Source organism: Anoplopoma fimbria, chromosome 5, assembly GCF_027596085.1.
Source record: "Anoplopoma fimbria isolate UVic2021 breed Golden Eagle Sablefish chromosome 5, Afim_UVic_2022, whole genome shotgun sequence".
Classification (NCBI taxonomy): Eukaryota; Metazoa; Chordata; class Actinopteri; order Perciformes; family Anoplopomatidae; genus Anoplopoma; species Anoplopoma fimbria.
The window spans coordinates 17,015,469-17,032,882 of NC_072453.1; the positions used below are offsets into that span (position 1 = coordinate 17,015,469).

At 42.0% G+C, this 17,414-nt stretch overlaps 1 protein-coding gene across 2 annotated transcripts; it reads right to left on the reverse strand.

The window, feature by feature from the left end:
• Positions 1-2,005: 2,005 nt before the first annotated feature.
• On the reverse strand, positions 2,006-13,141 carry pmp22b (peripheral myelin protein 22b). Of its 2 annotated transcripts, none has more exons than XM_054598594.1 (5): positions 12,911-13,141; positions 9,092-9,182; positions 8,751-8,844; positions 5,521-5,661; positions 2,006-4,546 (listed from the first exon to the last, which is right to left on the reverse strand). In XM_054598594.1, the coding sequence occupies exons 2-5, from the start codon at positions 9,167-9,169 to the stop codon at positions 4,386-4,388; spliced, it is 474 nt and encodes a 157-aa protein (XP_054454569.1). In that variant the 5' UTR covers positions 9,170-9,182; positions 12,911-13,141; the 3' UTR covers positions 2,006-4,385. The 2 variants fall into 2 exon arrangements, with proteins under 2 accessions (XP_054454569.1, XP_054454567.1); XM_054598592.1 differs by lacking the exon at positions 12,911-13,141 and adding an exon at positions 9,818-9,944.
• Positions 13,142-17,414: the final 4,273 nt, after the last annotated feature.

A 17,414-nucleotide genomic window follows, 5' to 3' on the forward strand; every position in this document is an offset into this window, starting at 1 on the left:
AATTAGAAAATATTATCTCCCAGTAGGCTCAAAGAAAGAAATAAAGTGGGGGGTGGGGGGATGCAGAACTTGATAGTGACATTGTGTGGGATGAGACGAGACAGGGGGAGTTTTTTAAGGCATTAATGGGAAAAGTGATTGTTTTAAAAGCATGTCCTTGACCCAGTGATGGCAGAACAATGATGTGTGGAACCCCCAGACACCCATTAAGCACTAAGGTAATAATGCGTATCAATCAATAGATACAGATTTTATGCTTTTCTTCTTTTTAAGTCATTCTTTTGCTATTTTCACACATGTGCTGATGGACTCTGCAACTGTATGCAGAAATACTGCTTGGGAAATACTGTTGGAAGGCAGGTTTTCATGATGTTAAAAACCAGGTGGTGGTTAAATCAAATGAATGTTTATCTGTCATCATAACAATGCCACAATGACAGGGGACGGGACGGTTCTTTGCAGGCTGGTTTAGGTTGTGGATGGCGTGATGAATATGTCTGGAGTCTGTCTGCTTTGTTACCACCGCCGCAAGTTTGTAGTCGCTGTATTTGTGTCTGCGTGTAGATGCACATATAGGAGTACGAGTGTGGAAGTGGTTCACTCAGTTTAGAAATGTCTGGATTTTTATAGAGCAGGTGAAGGTGCGTACATATTAAAGAGACAGGAGTACATCTCGGGGTGCTTTCGTAGTGCATTTCACTAGTATTTGGGTATAAATTCAGAGTAAATCAGATGCAAGAATGACAGATGTATACCACATTTTCTGCACATTGGCCAGTTGGTGAAAACTCTCAGTAAACAACAACATTCAAATTATATTTTTTTTTATTATTTGTAAGTTAAAGCAAAGCATTGCTGAAAGGCTAAAAACAACAAGATGTTCTTTTACAACAGTTCCACCCTCTTCTGCACCCCATTCTTTATTATGTAGAAACACAGCGACGTTGTTGTGTTTTGTCTGAATTTATCAAATCATTCATCAAATGTAGAAGATTCTTTGTTCTCCACCTTTACCTCTAATGATGTGTTGTGCCATAAAAGCCTTCATAATGGCTCTGGAGGAGGAGCATCCATTAGACTGACTGAAGGGTAATAGAGAGTAGGAGGAATCACCTCTCTCTATCACATGCATGCATACTAATGGAACGGGGTATCCACCCTCGCAAACAAGCTGAGTTCTAGACAATGTTTAATGATATATATAGAATTAATGAGGTCTAGCACATTTTAATAAGAAAGAATTATCTGCTGAGCCCAAGGGAGACATTGAGTCTTTTCACTCTCTCCAGAATATCACAGTCAATAGTAGATGTAGCTGTAGTGTTCATATTTTACCACATAGGGGCAGTGTTTGCCAACTAAGTGTGGTGCAAAAATGGTGTTGCTGTTACCATATGCGTCCAGCAGGTGGCGGTATTGCACAGTACATGATAAACTACCTACATTTTATATAGATATATTTATATTTATATATATTTATGTATATATATATATATTTATATATTTATTTATATTTATATTTATATATAAATGTATATTTAGATCAAATTAAAATAGAAAATAAAGATTTTATGGATGGAATTATACTTGTTTGGCCCAAATTCTTTTGCACATACAGACATGTCAGACAGTCAAAGCTACATTAACGCACACAAACACGCAGACCGGAATGCAGTGTCCCCGTTTCACCCATTGCTAGTATGTCAGAGAGGGAGGCAGTGGGAGGCGGTGACCTCTCAGGCCCGCAATGTGAATCCTCCATCTGAGAGTACTTTCATTGCTGGAGATTTAAGTCCCTATCATCAGCTCAGTGCCGTAGCACTGGTTACGGACTGGCTGTTGTCTTTAAAAGGAATAGATATCATCACAAACCGTGATCTGTTAGCACAGGCCGTGTGTCTGATGAGTCCTCCGTCACTATAACAGGGAGGATTTGCCTCTCCAAACATGGATTGTGTTTGACACATGTGTAGTGTTATCAAAAGACACGAAACAAGCTCCATCGTGGTGGTAAGAAACATCCTTTAATGATTTAAACTCAAAGTAGCTTTGGTAATATCAAGAGCATTTGGAAGTTTAGGTGTAAACATGGCGTAGACAATTGAACTCTGTCGCTTTGCACAAAATAGTAGGGCAGTTGTCATTAGAGGCAATCTCTTCTAACTGAACCCCGATAATGAGCATCATGCTAAAACAAAAAAACACAGCAGACTAGTTAGTGAAATCTCTGAATTAAATACTTTAATTCCAACCACAACATAGCTCTGTTTTGGAAGCATATCACAGGAGCTGTCAAGCGGAGGACAGACCCTTGCTTACAGTGTTCAAGACACGTTCAAGTCCTCCTATTTCTGATGCTGAGAGAGACACCGATGACACTGAAACACTAGCTGCATGTTCTGAATGACTGGCGTCGGGTGCCAACCGCCGTGCCTTCGCCCCCAGTGTGTGTAACACAAGTCACATAACGGCATTTGCAACCACATGCACAAGGCCGCCTATTTGAGTATGATGGCACACTGTAAGCTAGACTTGCTCTGCTGTAGACTGCATACAGGTATTTTACATGCTGCACGCTGGGGTTCAGTCTGACATCTTTGCATAGCATAGTTAACATGCAATCACAACAGATTCATCGCCACGAGTGGTTCAGAATTCACTTTCACTGTAATGTCTATTCCCATCTACTGGCAGTGTTCCCCCACATGATGCTTTTGCAGCCCAAAGATATATATATATATATATATATATATATATATATATATATATATATATATATATATATATATATATATATATATGTATGATTCAGAGTTTAGAGACAGACAGCTGAGAAAAAGTACTAGAGATTCTGCATGCATCAAGTGTTAGCATGAATCCAGTCCCTTGTAACAGTGGAATACACAGTATTAGATAACGTGAAAGTAAGTTTTATTGAGTAAGTGAGTGTTTTAGGCTACATTCTCATCACCATCTGTTATGCCGCAAAACGTGAAAAGCTTATTACACAGTAGAAGGGAGAAATGTATGCAGAAGTCATCGGGCAGAGACGGCAGCATGTCAAACTTCAAGTATGTGAAACAGACATTTGTATCGTCACTGCAAACCTCTCTGTCCTTTTCATCACATATAGAGTTAATAATACATATGTTTTTCCTATCATCTGGTTATTTTCTTATATGGCTTCAACTCAGTGGCGTTTCTTTCTTTCTAGTAATATCAAATGTATACTTCTTTTTAAGGCTATAATGCCCCACATTGTTATTTTCTTGATAGTATTCTACTTAAAAGGCAATTTGGCTTCTTGAGGCTTTAACAACCGGGTGAACACAAACATCAGAATTAGGGTACAATTAAGGCAAACAGAGCGAAAATAAAGCCAATATGAATTAATCTCACTGTAATCCAACTCTTCACAAACTCGCAGAATAATACTGACATTCTATTTGGATTTCATCAGTGCACCACCCCAAACTCAGTTATTCATTTTACAGTAGCTGATGAACAAAAAGAGAAATCAGACACTGCAACGTGAAATAGACTGTGTTCCCCTAAAGAAGCAGTCAGGCACTGTATGAACAGGTGTACCGCCGTCTGATTCCCACTTTAATGAATGGCTGTTTGACTCTAAAACAAGAACAAGGTAACTCTGTTGTAAATGATTGCTATCAGTAATAGGAATGATAAATACATAGCACCATCTTTTGTTGAAAATAAGAAATAGAAAAATATTGAGGAAAAAAAAAAACACTGAAACTTTAAAATTCAAAAAATAGAAAAAAGGACCAAATCTATATTTCCTGGCTATGCTACATCCAGGGATGTTACCACTCTTTTTGTAAAGCAAGCCCATCAAAAAATCTCTCTTCTTCTAACCCTTCTATTTCTATACATGCACTTTGGTTAAAATACTTGAAGTAACCTTTTTTGCTTCTTTTGTTTATTTATATAATTCTTTGGCAATTACCAAAACAAAAAAAAGGCAACAAAAATAGGGAAACACAACAAAAAAGCATCTAATTATTTCATCATTACAAACAAACATTGAGGCACTTAATCAGCTAAAACAAAGCTCATACACGTATCCATTGACAGAGCAACACAACAACTATGTACATATATGTAAAAAGTGTTATAAATAGGTTTTAAACCATAGATACTATATACATCTTTTAACTGAGACAGTATTGGTTGTTTTGTGTTGGTTTGCTTGTTGATTTTTGGTATTACCTCCCCTCCCCCCCCTCGCTGTGATCTCGGTGTGTTGGCCTCGTGGCTTCAGGGACCATTGGTACTAAGGCATTTTTTATTTACTTCAGAGTGGGACTGATGACACTCGCAGTCGGGCAGGGGGTTACTGGGAACACTGGGATGGAGTGGCGGGCTCATTCTCGCTTCCTCAAGATGACATAGATGAGTCCGCTGATCAGCGCCAGAGGGAAGGCCACCCACGCCAGGATGTAGGAGTAGCCGAAGCCGTCCGTGCCCGGCACCCACTGCGGACTCATCACCGTGTAGATGATGGCTCCGCTCATCACGAACAAACCTGCAGGGGGGGGGACAAGCGGAAAACACTGAACAATGCTGGCCATCATCTTGTTCAATTATCAGATCATGTTTCTGTGCGGTGTTGTGCTCTGGGCTGAACGCTGTCTGGCAGAGGAGGCGAGCAAGTCAGTGTTTCCCAGAAGGCATCCCTCTGCACCACATCACGGCGTCTCGGGCGTATTGATCTCGGAGCCAGACTCTCCTGCTCCGCCCGCCTCCCCTCCCAGTCCGACATGGCGCTATGTGTTTGTCAGCGACTCGCACCGCCGGCCTTCCTGACATTTTTTAACCGGCGCTGCTGGCAGTGTGCCCAGTGTCATAACTGTTTGGCTGAGTGGGCACCTGGGTGCTAGGCAATGCGCTGGCACAGTATAGAAAGGCCAACCTGGGACGTTGGAAAGGGCTGCCAAGCGAGGGCACAATGGGCAGTGGAGCCGCTCTCTGGCCAAAGGGCACGGAGTACAATGGCTGAGTGGAGCATTAAACCATTAGTAACTGGCTCAGACTCTCCTAATCTAATTCTCTGCCACAGTAGATGCAGTGGGATCGTCTGCTACGCTTTATCTTTGTAGGAGGAGGATTTGTGTGAGTGGTGCTGTGCTAATCAGAGAAGTGCCAAAAAGATTAGTCTTTTAGTTGATTTTCAGCTAGTTGTTTGTCAAGCAAAAATACTGAAAATCATGTTTACAACTTCTCAAAAGTGAGGTTTTGCTGCATTTCTCTCTGCTTTACAATATTGTCAATTGAATGCCTTTTGGTTTGGACTTTAGGGACCACGAAACAAGTCATTTTCATCTTTGAGGACTTGATCTAAGATTTATAAATAGTAAGAATGCACCCCTAAACTTTAGGGGATCCAATAAGAATCCCTTTATACATTTTGTGCTGATGATAGCCGAAACTAGTATTATAATGTCTTTTTCTGATCTGGATGGATTTGTGCAGAAGTGTCAAAGTGGGGATTGAACTTACTGGCAAGGATCTGGAAGGTTCCAGTGAGGAAGAAGCGTCCGCCCTTCTGCAAAGTGAAGAGCTGGCAGAAGAAGAGGAAGAGAGACAGGCAGCTGAAGATGATGGATAGGATCATGAGGGCCTGGACCGCCTGAATCCATTCTGGAGAAGGGAGGGAGGAGAGAAAAAGAAGGAGAGTGTTATCATCATTATCCAAAGCATCATTTATATGTAGCATTGACTTAATGAGCTCACGTGAAGGAAACAAATGAAGAAAACAAATCCCAAAAGCTTGCTGCTCTTGTCCCGGCTGAATTGAAGCATCCTCTGCAGAGAACGTAATGTTTTCTTCTGGGAACGTGTAATGGATCCTTAACAATGAAACCTAGGTATCCTGTTCCTAAAAGCTCTGCACGCCCCTCACTGCAGGACCTATGCCTAAATGTACCACATCGATCTCTACTGCTAGTCCTCCAAGGCCAGGATGCGAGAGGCCCATTAACCCATTAGACACCTGTATTGACGTCAGAAGGCCATCTTATCTTTGCTTTCTATGTGTGAGCGTGGTCGTGTGTTTGTGTGTTTGCTTCGTTCGTTCCACCATGCCAGGAATCCCTGGATTTTGAAACAGGGTCTATTTCTTGTCCGAGGGTTATCCGTGCTGCCTCCCTGCCCTCTAGAGTTTCCTGAGCTCTCGTTCTTTCCCTCTCTGCATCTATAGAACTTTTCTCTTTCGCCGTGTCTGCTGATACTGTTGTGTTTAAGGACCTTAAAGTTTTGCGTTTGCTGCCACTGCATAGTTCCATCCATTTGCGTCTGTCCTATCCATAGCATCAGCAAATATTCCAGACAAGCCTATAAAAAAAGTGGGATTTCACCATTGCTCCATTTGTTTGCACGCCACTGCTGAACTCTGACATTCAAATCTCTAATGTGATTCCTCCAACGTTCTCAAGCATCTGCGGTTTATTGATTCTCTTGCATTATGTGAATGTTGTGGGTTTAATGGAGGGGCCACTTGTTGGGGGGGAAGCATGATGCATAATTTATTACCGCTCATGCAACAAAAAGGGTGATAAAGTAATCTGTTGGCTTACTTTGTGTGATGATATGACTTTGAGCGACCACGTTTGAACGCCACAGACTTAAATGAAAACACTCTGCAGTTATGACTCTACTGTCTGTGGACATTCACTTACAATCATGCAGTTTTCCTGGAGAAGCAGTGATATAGATTTAAAGGGATCCTGTTTCCTGACTTATTGCACAGCGTTACCAGGACGGAGTCAGGTTACCTACGATAACAGACAGTTTGTCCTGATGATCATTGGCTGGGGAGGGGATGAGATATGGGAGGAAACATGACACGCTGCAAATCCTCCATCCACAAAATACAGCCAGAGCAACAATTAGATTCCATTATGATGATCCTGTTTGCAGATATATGCGTAATAACACTGTGAGAAACGGGTGAAATGTTCCATCGCTTCCCTATGAATAGTGCTGCCCTATAAATACCCACAATACATCACTGCTTTCTGATAAACATGCATCTTGTCCTCCTTCCTTCCTTCACTGACCATTAGTAGGAAACAGTGACATGGGGCTTTTCCTAGAATGAGGCGTGGTTCAGGGATCAGAATATCACTGAAATGCAAGTATGACTCATATTCAGAAATGTATTTGAATGCCGTGGTTTACTGTTGTGGTATTACAATGCTTCTACTGTAGCCTTTCACTCGAAAACCAAACGGGAAACTAACTGTTGAAGTTCTCTGCCTTCTATTCTGAGACCCAACAACCAACTGTGCTGAAAATAGAAAGAAAAAAAATGCTGAAGTATTTACTTCACTGTGTTTATGTTTCGTAGGCCAGCCTAGGGGCAGAACACATTCTTCCTCGATAGCTAATTTTAGAGTGAGTAAATTCTATGAAGTAATTTTCCCTGCTGTAAGGAAGTGGCATTTAACTGGAGCCCGGCATGTGATAACTGTGACATGAGTATCTCTCACTGGGGCATCGTCAAAAACCAAATGGAGCCAATATTGAATAACCAAGGCAACCAAAGGGTAACTCAGAAATGCCCTCCAATAACCACGATGACCGTGATTATGATTCCCTTCAGAAGGAACTTGATTGTTCAGCAAAGCTTCAAAAGGCTCCATTGAACGCAAGAATTGGCCCCCCACGTGAGAACGGCCCCGCTATCTTCCATCTCCCAAAGCCAGAGCACAGACGCGCGCCCTCTTAGATAAACACTGTGCATCAGTGCTCCAATGAAAGCAAGTCAAACAGAGCGGCTGCGCCCATGGAGCTACCTGGCAGAGCGTGCAGGCGCTGCAGCCCCGCACAAAACACACACTGGCTCATTCTAGACCAATGACATCACCCGGCAGCTCCTGCACCACTGTGACGGCACATTTAGAAGCAAAACAGAGAGCTGCTCAACATTGATCTCACATGGACTTGTTGCCATATTCTTCATACTAGGACAATGGGAATGTTATGAGGGAGGGGTCTTTAAAAATAGTGAAATCTCTATATCCACAAATATCTAGTAGAGGTGGCTGTCTTAATAAATCTGTAACGCTGCAGCTGCTGCCTTAAATTGTCCAGATGATCCCTGCAAACTAACACTGGACCGTATGATAGGACCCTGGGCGTGACCCGCCATGAGGATGCCATGTTCTGCATGAGGGAGTCCAAGGTCTCCCTCGCTTTCCGACACTCTGTCACAGGCATGCACACATATACATAGACCAGACACTTTAAATACTCTCTGCAGCCCCACCCTGATCCTCCACAACTCCCAAGCTCCCGTCACTGTGGACTCCCCTAACACGGGACCTGAATATGGACATCGCACCATGACTATTTATACAGCTGCAGCCTATCAGCTAGCAGTTCCAAACAGCACTGCCACATTCTCTGCCCTAGATGGCACCAGAGTCCCAGAGGAGCCGTGACACACCCACATCATCAACATGGTGAATGTTACATTTCAGCAAGTCATTTTACAAAGTTCAAGTCCCTCATTAATATCAGTGTGGGGGCTTTAAACCGGTTTCAATGCTGCCAAGCCTTCAGTTGAGAACATTTTGCTCAAAGCAAACATGAAAAAGGAGAAAATCCTGAGATGTATCACAGCTCAACAGCAGAGCAGTGATTCAAATGTCCAATATTAGCAAATGTATTCTAAATACATAGCTGTTTTAAAAGGAAAAGAGTAAAACATCAGGCAGGGCTCTTACCTCCAGCTGTTGCCGGGTCACAGTGGTATCCTCCGTTGGCAGTAGAGCAGTTTATCCAGAGGTCTGAGGTGCCTGTTTCACCTGTCGTCCATACCTGGTGTCAACAACATACAACTTGGTCAGTAATGTGTGGAGAGCAGCACCAAATGAATGAGGAAAAAAAATTGCACTGTCATTTGGAAATTCCTAAAACAAAAGGAATAATGCTATATATTTCTTCCTGTTAGTATATTATGCCATTAATCTGTAACAGGCGGTATTTAGTCAATTAATATTGATATTTAACGCTTAATTGATCTGAACATAGACACAATAAGAAGCATAAGGACAGTTTTACTCACGCTGACAATAGTTGACACAAACAGGAGAACCAGACCAGCGACGTGCAGGAGGACGATTCCCAGTAGTAGGAGCAGCATCTTCTCTGTCGATCTGGGCAGTAATGAGAAGAGGAGACGGTCTCTGTGAGTATGTGAGTGTGTGTGTGTGTGTGTGTGTGTGTGTGTGTGTGTGTGTGTGTGTGTGTGTGTGTGTGTGTGTGTGTGTGTGTGTGTGTGTGTGTGTGGATTGGAGGGACATGGGTGTGTCGCTGCAGCCCTTTAGAGAAACTTCATCGCATGGCAGCATGTACATTAACAATAACACAACCACATGACAGATAGTCATTGATAATATCCTATAGGTGGGACAAATGTTTAAGTTTAAGTTTAAGTTTGAAAGGTTTCAACTTTAATTCTGATCTTGGACACGTTTTTAGTTTTTCTTTTATCTAACAAACTCAAAAGTGCTTGAAAAGCTTGACTCTTTCCAAATTGCGTTGTGCTTGATTCATCTACAAAATGGAAACAATTTGAGGACAGTATATTAAGAAAAAGCAATAACAACAACTTAAAATAAGGTAGCAAAGTAAAATCTAAGTATTATTGAAGTGTATTCATCAGATAAAATGAATTCTCAGCGGTGACAGCTCAGCTCAGCCCTCTGGTATCCCAGAGAAAAGCGCGTTTCCTCCTTGGATCCGCCAGAATATGAGAAAGTATATGAGAAAGTTATCAAAGTCCACTTACTGAGAGCGGTGAGCTTGTATTTCCAACAAAAAAAAAGAGTTTCAGGCTGGTAAGAAGCAAAAGCAAGTTGTCCCAAAAGGTAGTCCCTCAGTTCTAAGAGTCGCTCTCAGACTAGATTGATGCTGACGTGCTGTTATAAAGTCTCTCATTATGGAGAACAACGCCCAGCCTGCGTCTCTGCGTCATGGAGTGACCCTCTGGTCCACGGCCAGGGTTCCCAATATAGACGTAATAACGCACTGGTTGCGTTGGTTCATAACTCACTGTATGAGGAGTGAGTTGTCAGATCATTGTTTGGCTGTCGTGGTAACTGAAAGCAGCTATCTACTTTGGAGGATGCTTTTTTTTTTTTCTCTTTGACACTGTTGTTGTTGTTGTTGTTAATAATAATAATAAGCTAATAATAATAATAAACAATAATTCACCTGAACTTATGTCAGAAATGTTTTTTACTATCAATAAAGCCTGTTAAAACACAAAAAAAACCAATGTATGAAACAAGATGCTTTAGTGGTTATTCACTTTATATAAACACCTTTTTTAGCTTTCAAATTAACATGTTTAATTTATATTGTTTGCTGTATAATGGCTAGATCATAACTAAGCACAAGTTTTCATAGTTTCCTCAAAAGTTTTGAATATTTTCAAATGTGGCACATCATATTTTAATGTGTCTATTTGCACTCAGACTCTGTAGCCATGTTATAATCGTTTAAAACGTATGTAATAATCAATCCTTTATTAGTCCCACAATGGGGAAATTATTTCTCTGCATTTAACCCATCCCGGAGGAGCAGTGGGCTGCAATGAAGCGCCCGGGGAGCAACTTGGGGTTAGATGTCTTGCTCAAGGACACCTCGGCATGTTGCCGGTAGAGGGGTTTGAACCACCAACCTTGTGGTTACGGGACAAGCGCTCTACCTCATGTGCCACAGCCGCCCCTGTTGTTGTTGTTGTTGTTGTTGTTGTTGTTGTTGTTGTTGTTGTTGTTGTTGTTGTTGTTGTTGTTGCTGCTGCTGCTCAGTAAATATAGAATCTGCTCATATATTAAGCAGAAGTACATCCAAACATACTTTTCATAGAGTAGATATTGTTCAATAAGAACACATTTGAGTGGAATATTTGAGATTAATCTTTTAGCATGTTTTGGTTCATCAAGCCTTTCATGCATTTGACTGCATTTAGGGGCGGCTGTGGCGTAGTGGAGAGCAAGGTAGTTCTCCAATCAGAGGGTCGGTGGTTCGATACCCGGCTTCGGCAGTCGATGTGTCCTTGGGCAAGACACTTAACCCCAAGTTGCTCCTGAAGGCTTGCCATCGGTCTGATGGTGGCACCTTGATGGTAGCCTGTCATCAGTGTGTGAATGGGTGAATGATATGTAATATACTACTGACTGTAAGTCGCTTTGGAGAAAAGCGTCTGCTAAATGACTCTAATGTAAATGTAATGTAATTTACGTCTACAGCAGAGTGATAAAAAGCTATTTGGGACTTTTTTTTCTAAACGTGATATGTCCCTGTAAACTCAGTGTTTCGTTGCCTTGGCAATTAGAAAAACACAAACATGTAGTGTGGTGAAGCGGTGGTCTTTTCCCTCTGGTAGTCATGTAGTCAGCCTCGTGACTCACAGTATGTGTGATGTGAGATAGCATCTGGGGCTCTCCTCTGTTTGACATGACTCACTTCCACCCTGAGCAGGGGCTGCAGCCTGTGTTGTTGATATGTTCGTAGAAATATGCACTGAGATTAGTCCTATGTATATGGGTGTTGCAATGGAGGGAGCGGTCAAAAGTGTAAATATTTGAAAGTACAAATTGTAACCACCTTATCTCTCTCTCTCTCCCTCTGTTTCTTCTCCGTGCACATTACTGGCGTAGTTTCCAAAGACAGTATGATTTTTATGTGTTCCTGATAACACTGGTCATATTATGTTCATAAATCATCAAACTCATACTTCTGCAAAAAGTCCAAACTTGACTTCACACCCTGCGCAAAGTATGCTGGGCTTCCTCGATGGGCAGCACTCTATGAAAAGCAGGCCGCTGGAGGAGCTTAGGAGCCGTCCGACCTCAGATAACCCCCCCCTGTCAACATCCACTCTCTATTCTTCACCACTTAAGCTCACACTTCCTGGACGCCTCTGCGTGTGTTTATCACACTCACGTGAAAACAGAGGCCTCTCCGCTGTGCTCATGTCCACACACACACATGAAAGGGACTGTTACAAGACCGGGTCGCAGCCATGAAGTGCTGCTCCGAGTGCCAGCTTTGTGGCTGCTCCGCTATCAAAGTGTGCGGCATTCTTAGTCTGAGCTGCGTAGAATAACCTCTTTTGTCTGATGTTTGCTCTGTTGTTTGCAGCTGATATCTGCGTTTATGCAACTCTGGTGTTTACAGAATCATTAGGTCTTAATCTGATCATATGACCGGTGGACTGAACAGGTTTACAGTGACCTGTAAGGAGAACTCTTGTTAAAAGTGTTGAGTAGCTGTGCGGGCGCTCCCTATCCCTTATATGTCAATGTTTGTAAAAGCCTGACAATCAGTGGGCTGAGTGGACACGGGAGTGTTAAGTTTACTGCGTTTGTTATTAAGCTTGGAGCCGAGCTCTCCGGGGTGAGCCGCATAACAAACATTCAACCCCCGAGATACTTAACATTTACATCTGGAACGGCGTCTAATATTTCACCTCCGTCGTTAAATTGGGACGACTTATCCTCACGTCAGGGCGAGAGTGCATACCAAAACCATAGATAGGACCTCGGCCAGGGGGGCGTGGATCTGGAGAGTAGACGTGATAGAGTTACAGTAACTCCATCCACATGCCAACTCAGAGAAGAGTGGTAAAGCAGATGCGGCACGCACAAGAGATGTTTATGTTTCTACCAAATGAATTCTCTGCAAGATCCGTAAAATGAAGAAGCACTGGAGATACTTTAGCAAAAAGGCCAAAGGCGGGCCCTCGTCCTTCAATTTACTAGATTCCATTCTCGTTGATTTTTAAAACAATGTGACAGGCCACCATCTTTCACTTGACTCATCTTGGCTCAACCCACAATCCATTAGCTGCAATGAGTAAATGGCTCTTACTCACAGTAGATGATATTCAGCTCGACTTTGAGTCGGTGGATCCAGCCGATGCTCCTTGTAGGTGGGAGGGAAGGCCTTATCTGCGTCACTGCTTAACCGGGGCTTCTCTGCCTTGTGTGTCAGACGGTTCTGACAGCTGTCGGTCAAAGGTGGGTCAGCGCTCGTGTCCTGTCGTCAGCATGCGAAGTGTTGCTGTCTGTCTGTCGGACCACTGAGCTGCAGTCGTGTAATAGCTCCCCTCCTACTGCAGAGCCCTGTCCGAGTCGGACTGCCCCTCTCTCCTGATTCACACAAACATGCAGTACTTGCGCATACATGACAGAAATCACATGATGCCTTTATTTTCAGTTATAATACTTGTAACTGAAGTGTGCAAATCAGATATGAGGGGATCACAAAAGAAGGAAAAGCAAACCGGGGGACATAGAGAGGCTGAAGGCAAGATGGGAGGTAAACAGAGTCTGTTTGTTTGTGTGTGGATAAGTTTTGAGCTACTCACAGCCCTTGTCTTGTCATCACACTTTAATCAGACGAGACACAGAGTGATGACAGCAAAGAGGTAAACTGAGCCCTGTGCCTTAAAATACACTAAATACACAACAGATTGCATGTGATGTGAGTAAAGACGGCCTTTGGGTCGCGTTAATAAGATAATAATGAAATGTACAAAGTGGAAAAGTGAAGCATTTCACTCTAAAAATCTTACCAAGGCTGCTATGTCCTTGGTTTATATTTAATCTAAGATGATAAACTAGTTACCTAAATCTAATTCCAGGCCTAAAATCTCACTGTTTGTGGAAAATGTCTGTGATTGCATTATTCTATTGCTCATTCTAAAATGAAGGTAGTCAGCAAAGCTCTGGCATTAAAATAGCAATACCTTGTCATTATGACTTTACTGAAATCACATCCGCCCAATATCCCGTGACATTCAGTTTGTAAATGGTGAAAGATGTGGCCGGAGTATAAGCATGGCAGTAAGGTCACCACCAACCATGACAATGTGAGAAGTGGATGACGGAAAACTGCTATTATGACCAGCTCTGTTTTTTTTCATTGTGCTCGTTCCCATGGTTCCTGCTAAAACCGCAATTATTAGATTTATTTCAGTTAGACCACAGTGCATTACTCATCCTGACCCCACTGTGATTCAGCAGGAAAGACTGCAGTACTGTATCTTGACTTCTGTGTCGCTCTGTTGTCCATTCTCTCCTCTTTCTATAGAGAATGTGAATAATCAAACCCACAGATCAATGTAATGGATTCCTCCAGAATTCCACTCAATCGCACAAATGACCCACAAGACCTCTGTCTTATCTGCGGTGTGCTTTATGTTCCAGTCTGTGTGGCTGACCTGTGACCTTTAGTTAGCAGTTATGCTTCTCTGGCTTATCTCGACTCCCTGATTGGAGACGCAGTTATGTGCAGAATGTTAGGGGGATAAAATGTTGATTCAAGTTTAGGGAGGCAAAGATTTCTCATGTGAGCAAGTTATCAGAAGAAAGTCGCACACAGCCACAGAGACACTGTACCAGAGGCTGGCAGTTGGGATGGAAAACCGCATTATGTATTATGTGTCTTATCAGTCTGTCTCCAGCTTCCTCTCTCTAGCTCGTAACTGTTTGCTGATAACTCAACGGATTCCCGCTTAGTTTCCTCTCTTTTCTTCAGTAACAGACAATCTTCACAGCCCAACGGTGGAGCGGCAAAACAGCCCCTTGAGAAAAAAACTCAGAGTTTTGGCTCGGATCCAAAAGCGGCAGGAAGAGCTGGTTCCCATGAATGTTTAGTGTTCAGTCCAAACTGAGCTCTGTGAGATGACTGGAGATGAAGTGATAAATGTTCCATATGGTCGAGCTAGAGGGATTTAAACTAGATATTCCAGGAAAAGCCATGATCCCCATGATACCCTGGCAACATGTTTGGGTAATTTAGATATTATTTGCAACCATTATGACCCAGACACATTTTTTCATGATTCATTTCAGTTTTTTTATACCCCTGTTGCCAAGATAAGTCTATGATCATGGCAAAATATCTCAAATACATTAGTGCATTCTAATTGTTATTGGATATTTTCCATGTGCTGTATTATGTTTTGTTGATTGTGCAGCTTTACATGCACATAATGAAGTATTTGGTGTATTACATGTTTTAAGATGTTGTATGTTCCCTTTTAACATCGAAGTTACAGCTGGATTTGAGGTTTCATGAAGTAAAGGATGGTCTGCTTTCCGAGAGTATTTAATTTAATTGTACTTGGTTACTATGGTTACTGCAGGGCATTAGACAAAAGGCCTAAATTGAATTGGCACAATGGACGGACTGGACAAATCACCTGTAGTATCCTCTGAAAAGGAAAGCATTATGAAGTACAGCTAAGGCAAACAGATTTTTTAAATTGATTTTAGACTGATTTGAAATCAGACAGCTAAATCTACATTAATCAACATTTCTATAATAACTTGGATTCAGATAATTATGTGTGATGTGTGGCGATGTCAACCAAATGGCGTATTAAAGACACAGCATTTTGTAAGTCTTTTTGTGATCATTAAGAACACCTTTACTTTAGTTTACATACTTATTAGTTTTGTTGCCTACCTAACTGTGGCTCTCACCATAGTTTCACAGTAAGAATATGGCATTAAATGACACACTTAAAGCCTAAAATGCGTATTAATGAAATGTCGTGCCCTTCCTGTGACTTCCAATGAGATTGGATTGGTTTATAGCAGCACAAGGAGGCCATTACTTTTTTGCAAACAAACCTCAGGTTAACCCACTGTGCGCCACCTGCTCAACACCTATTGTTGGAGTATAAAGTCAAACGACTAGCAACATAATGAGCCAGCTTTCCATTTTCAGGTGCTGGTGGAGACCAAAACAGAGTTTAAAGGCAGGCAAATATTCAAGAGTTGACCAGAAATACGACTTCGTTGCTCTGTTTCTACTGGATGTGTATGGAGGTTATTTTGCTAACACACTTTAGCCATAACAAATTTAAATATGTGATAATATGTCATGGGCTGTGTCCGTTTTGGAGATTTAATCAACAATAATGTAATTAAGTAACCAACAGATTAGCATTTGTTTGTACAGGTTAGAATTAATGCCCATATTAGAGTAATTAGTTGTAATACATAGTTAAACTGACATAGTTAGAGTAAAGCAAACAGTCTCCTCAACTGTTCTACTTCAATGATGCACACTCAGTCCAAGTCTGTCATTACAGCACAGAGTAAGAAACCCTCGGTCGCTCACACCCGTCTCAAGTGATCTGCACTCAGCTCTTTATTTTGGTATATTGGTATGTTAGAAACATAAAATAACAGGGGGCACCTATAACAAGAACGGGTGTTAAGGATAAACCACCAATATGTTTGGACTGCGGGGAGAATTCCAGAGTACATTCCATATATGCGGGGGTGGTAGAGGAGGTCAAATGGGAAGGCCTATATGTGTCCCATCCCAACAGAGACCGGTAACCTCAAAGAAACGTAGACTGTAGAAACGGGAGTTCATTCCACTTTAGTGAACCGAGTTGGAAGGGGAAAGCAAAGGGGATGGATGAGAGGGGGGGGGGTAGAAAACCCTCAACTCGTTGCTATCCGTCAGTGTGTTTAATCACAAGGTGATGAGAGCAGCGAGTCTTTTGATGTAAGCTCGACAACAGGGGGCCTTTCTTTGCAATACTAGGGCTCAGGAATGTGCCTGGGCAGAGGAGTGGGACTACACACACACACACACACACACACACACACACACACACACACACACACACACACACACACACACACACACACACACACACACACACACATACATTAAACACACACTTCATGTAGGAAATAATGGCAGAGACCTCCTGCCATCGACTCTCTCCTGAGGGTTTTGGTCAAACACAATGCTGTTTGTACAGCAGAGAGGGAGCCCACTGTGACAGTGACTCCATACAGTTGTAAAACACAACACCTAAATCAAAGTGCAAGTTGAACACACAAATACACTGAGTGGTTTAGCTTTACGGTCAATCCCTCCAGTCAGGAATCTCTATAATGAAACTTCTCTATTTACAGGAGAGATGTTGTCATGCTTTTTAATGCTGCGGCCTCTGAAAGGATTTAGGTGCAACCAGATTTCGTGCTAGAATTGTGAAAAGCTCAGATGCCAAGTCGCATCTCTGAACTCTGCTAGAGTCTGTCCTCAACCTCCATTCACTTTGTTTTTTGTATTTTGGTATATTCTCTTTTCCATCTGGTGCTATAAGATAAAAGGATATCAAACAGAAAATTTACTGCAGTGGAGAGAATTAAACAATCAACTAGATTAAAGTTTATTTTTTCAAATCAGAAAAAAATATGTCTATTGAATTGTGATGGGATCTGTCCTTTGCTCTGATAGCAGTGATCTATTTAATGATTGGAGACGCTGTAACTACTTTATTGACGATGTTAACTCAAACAGTATTATTGATTCGAGCAAAGTTTACATTCCTCAGTGAAGTC

Bases quoted from the DNA above. Each gene is read 5' to 3' on its own strand.
- pmp22b (XM_054598594.1), bottom strand. From the start codon at position 9,169: ATGCTGCTCCTACTACTGGGAATCGTCCTCCTGCACGTCGCTGGTCTG. The intron at 8,845-9,091 runs GTGAGTAAAACT...TGTTGACACCAG, and splicing joins TTGTGTCAACTATTGTCAGC to GTATGGACGACAGGTGAAAC. The intron at 5,662-8,750 runs GTAAGAGCCCTG...TCCCTTCTCCAG, and splicing joins TGACCCGGCAACAGCTGGAG to AATGGATTCAGGCGGTCCAG.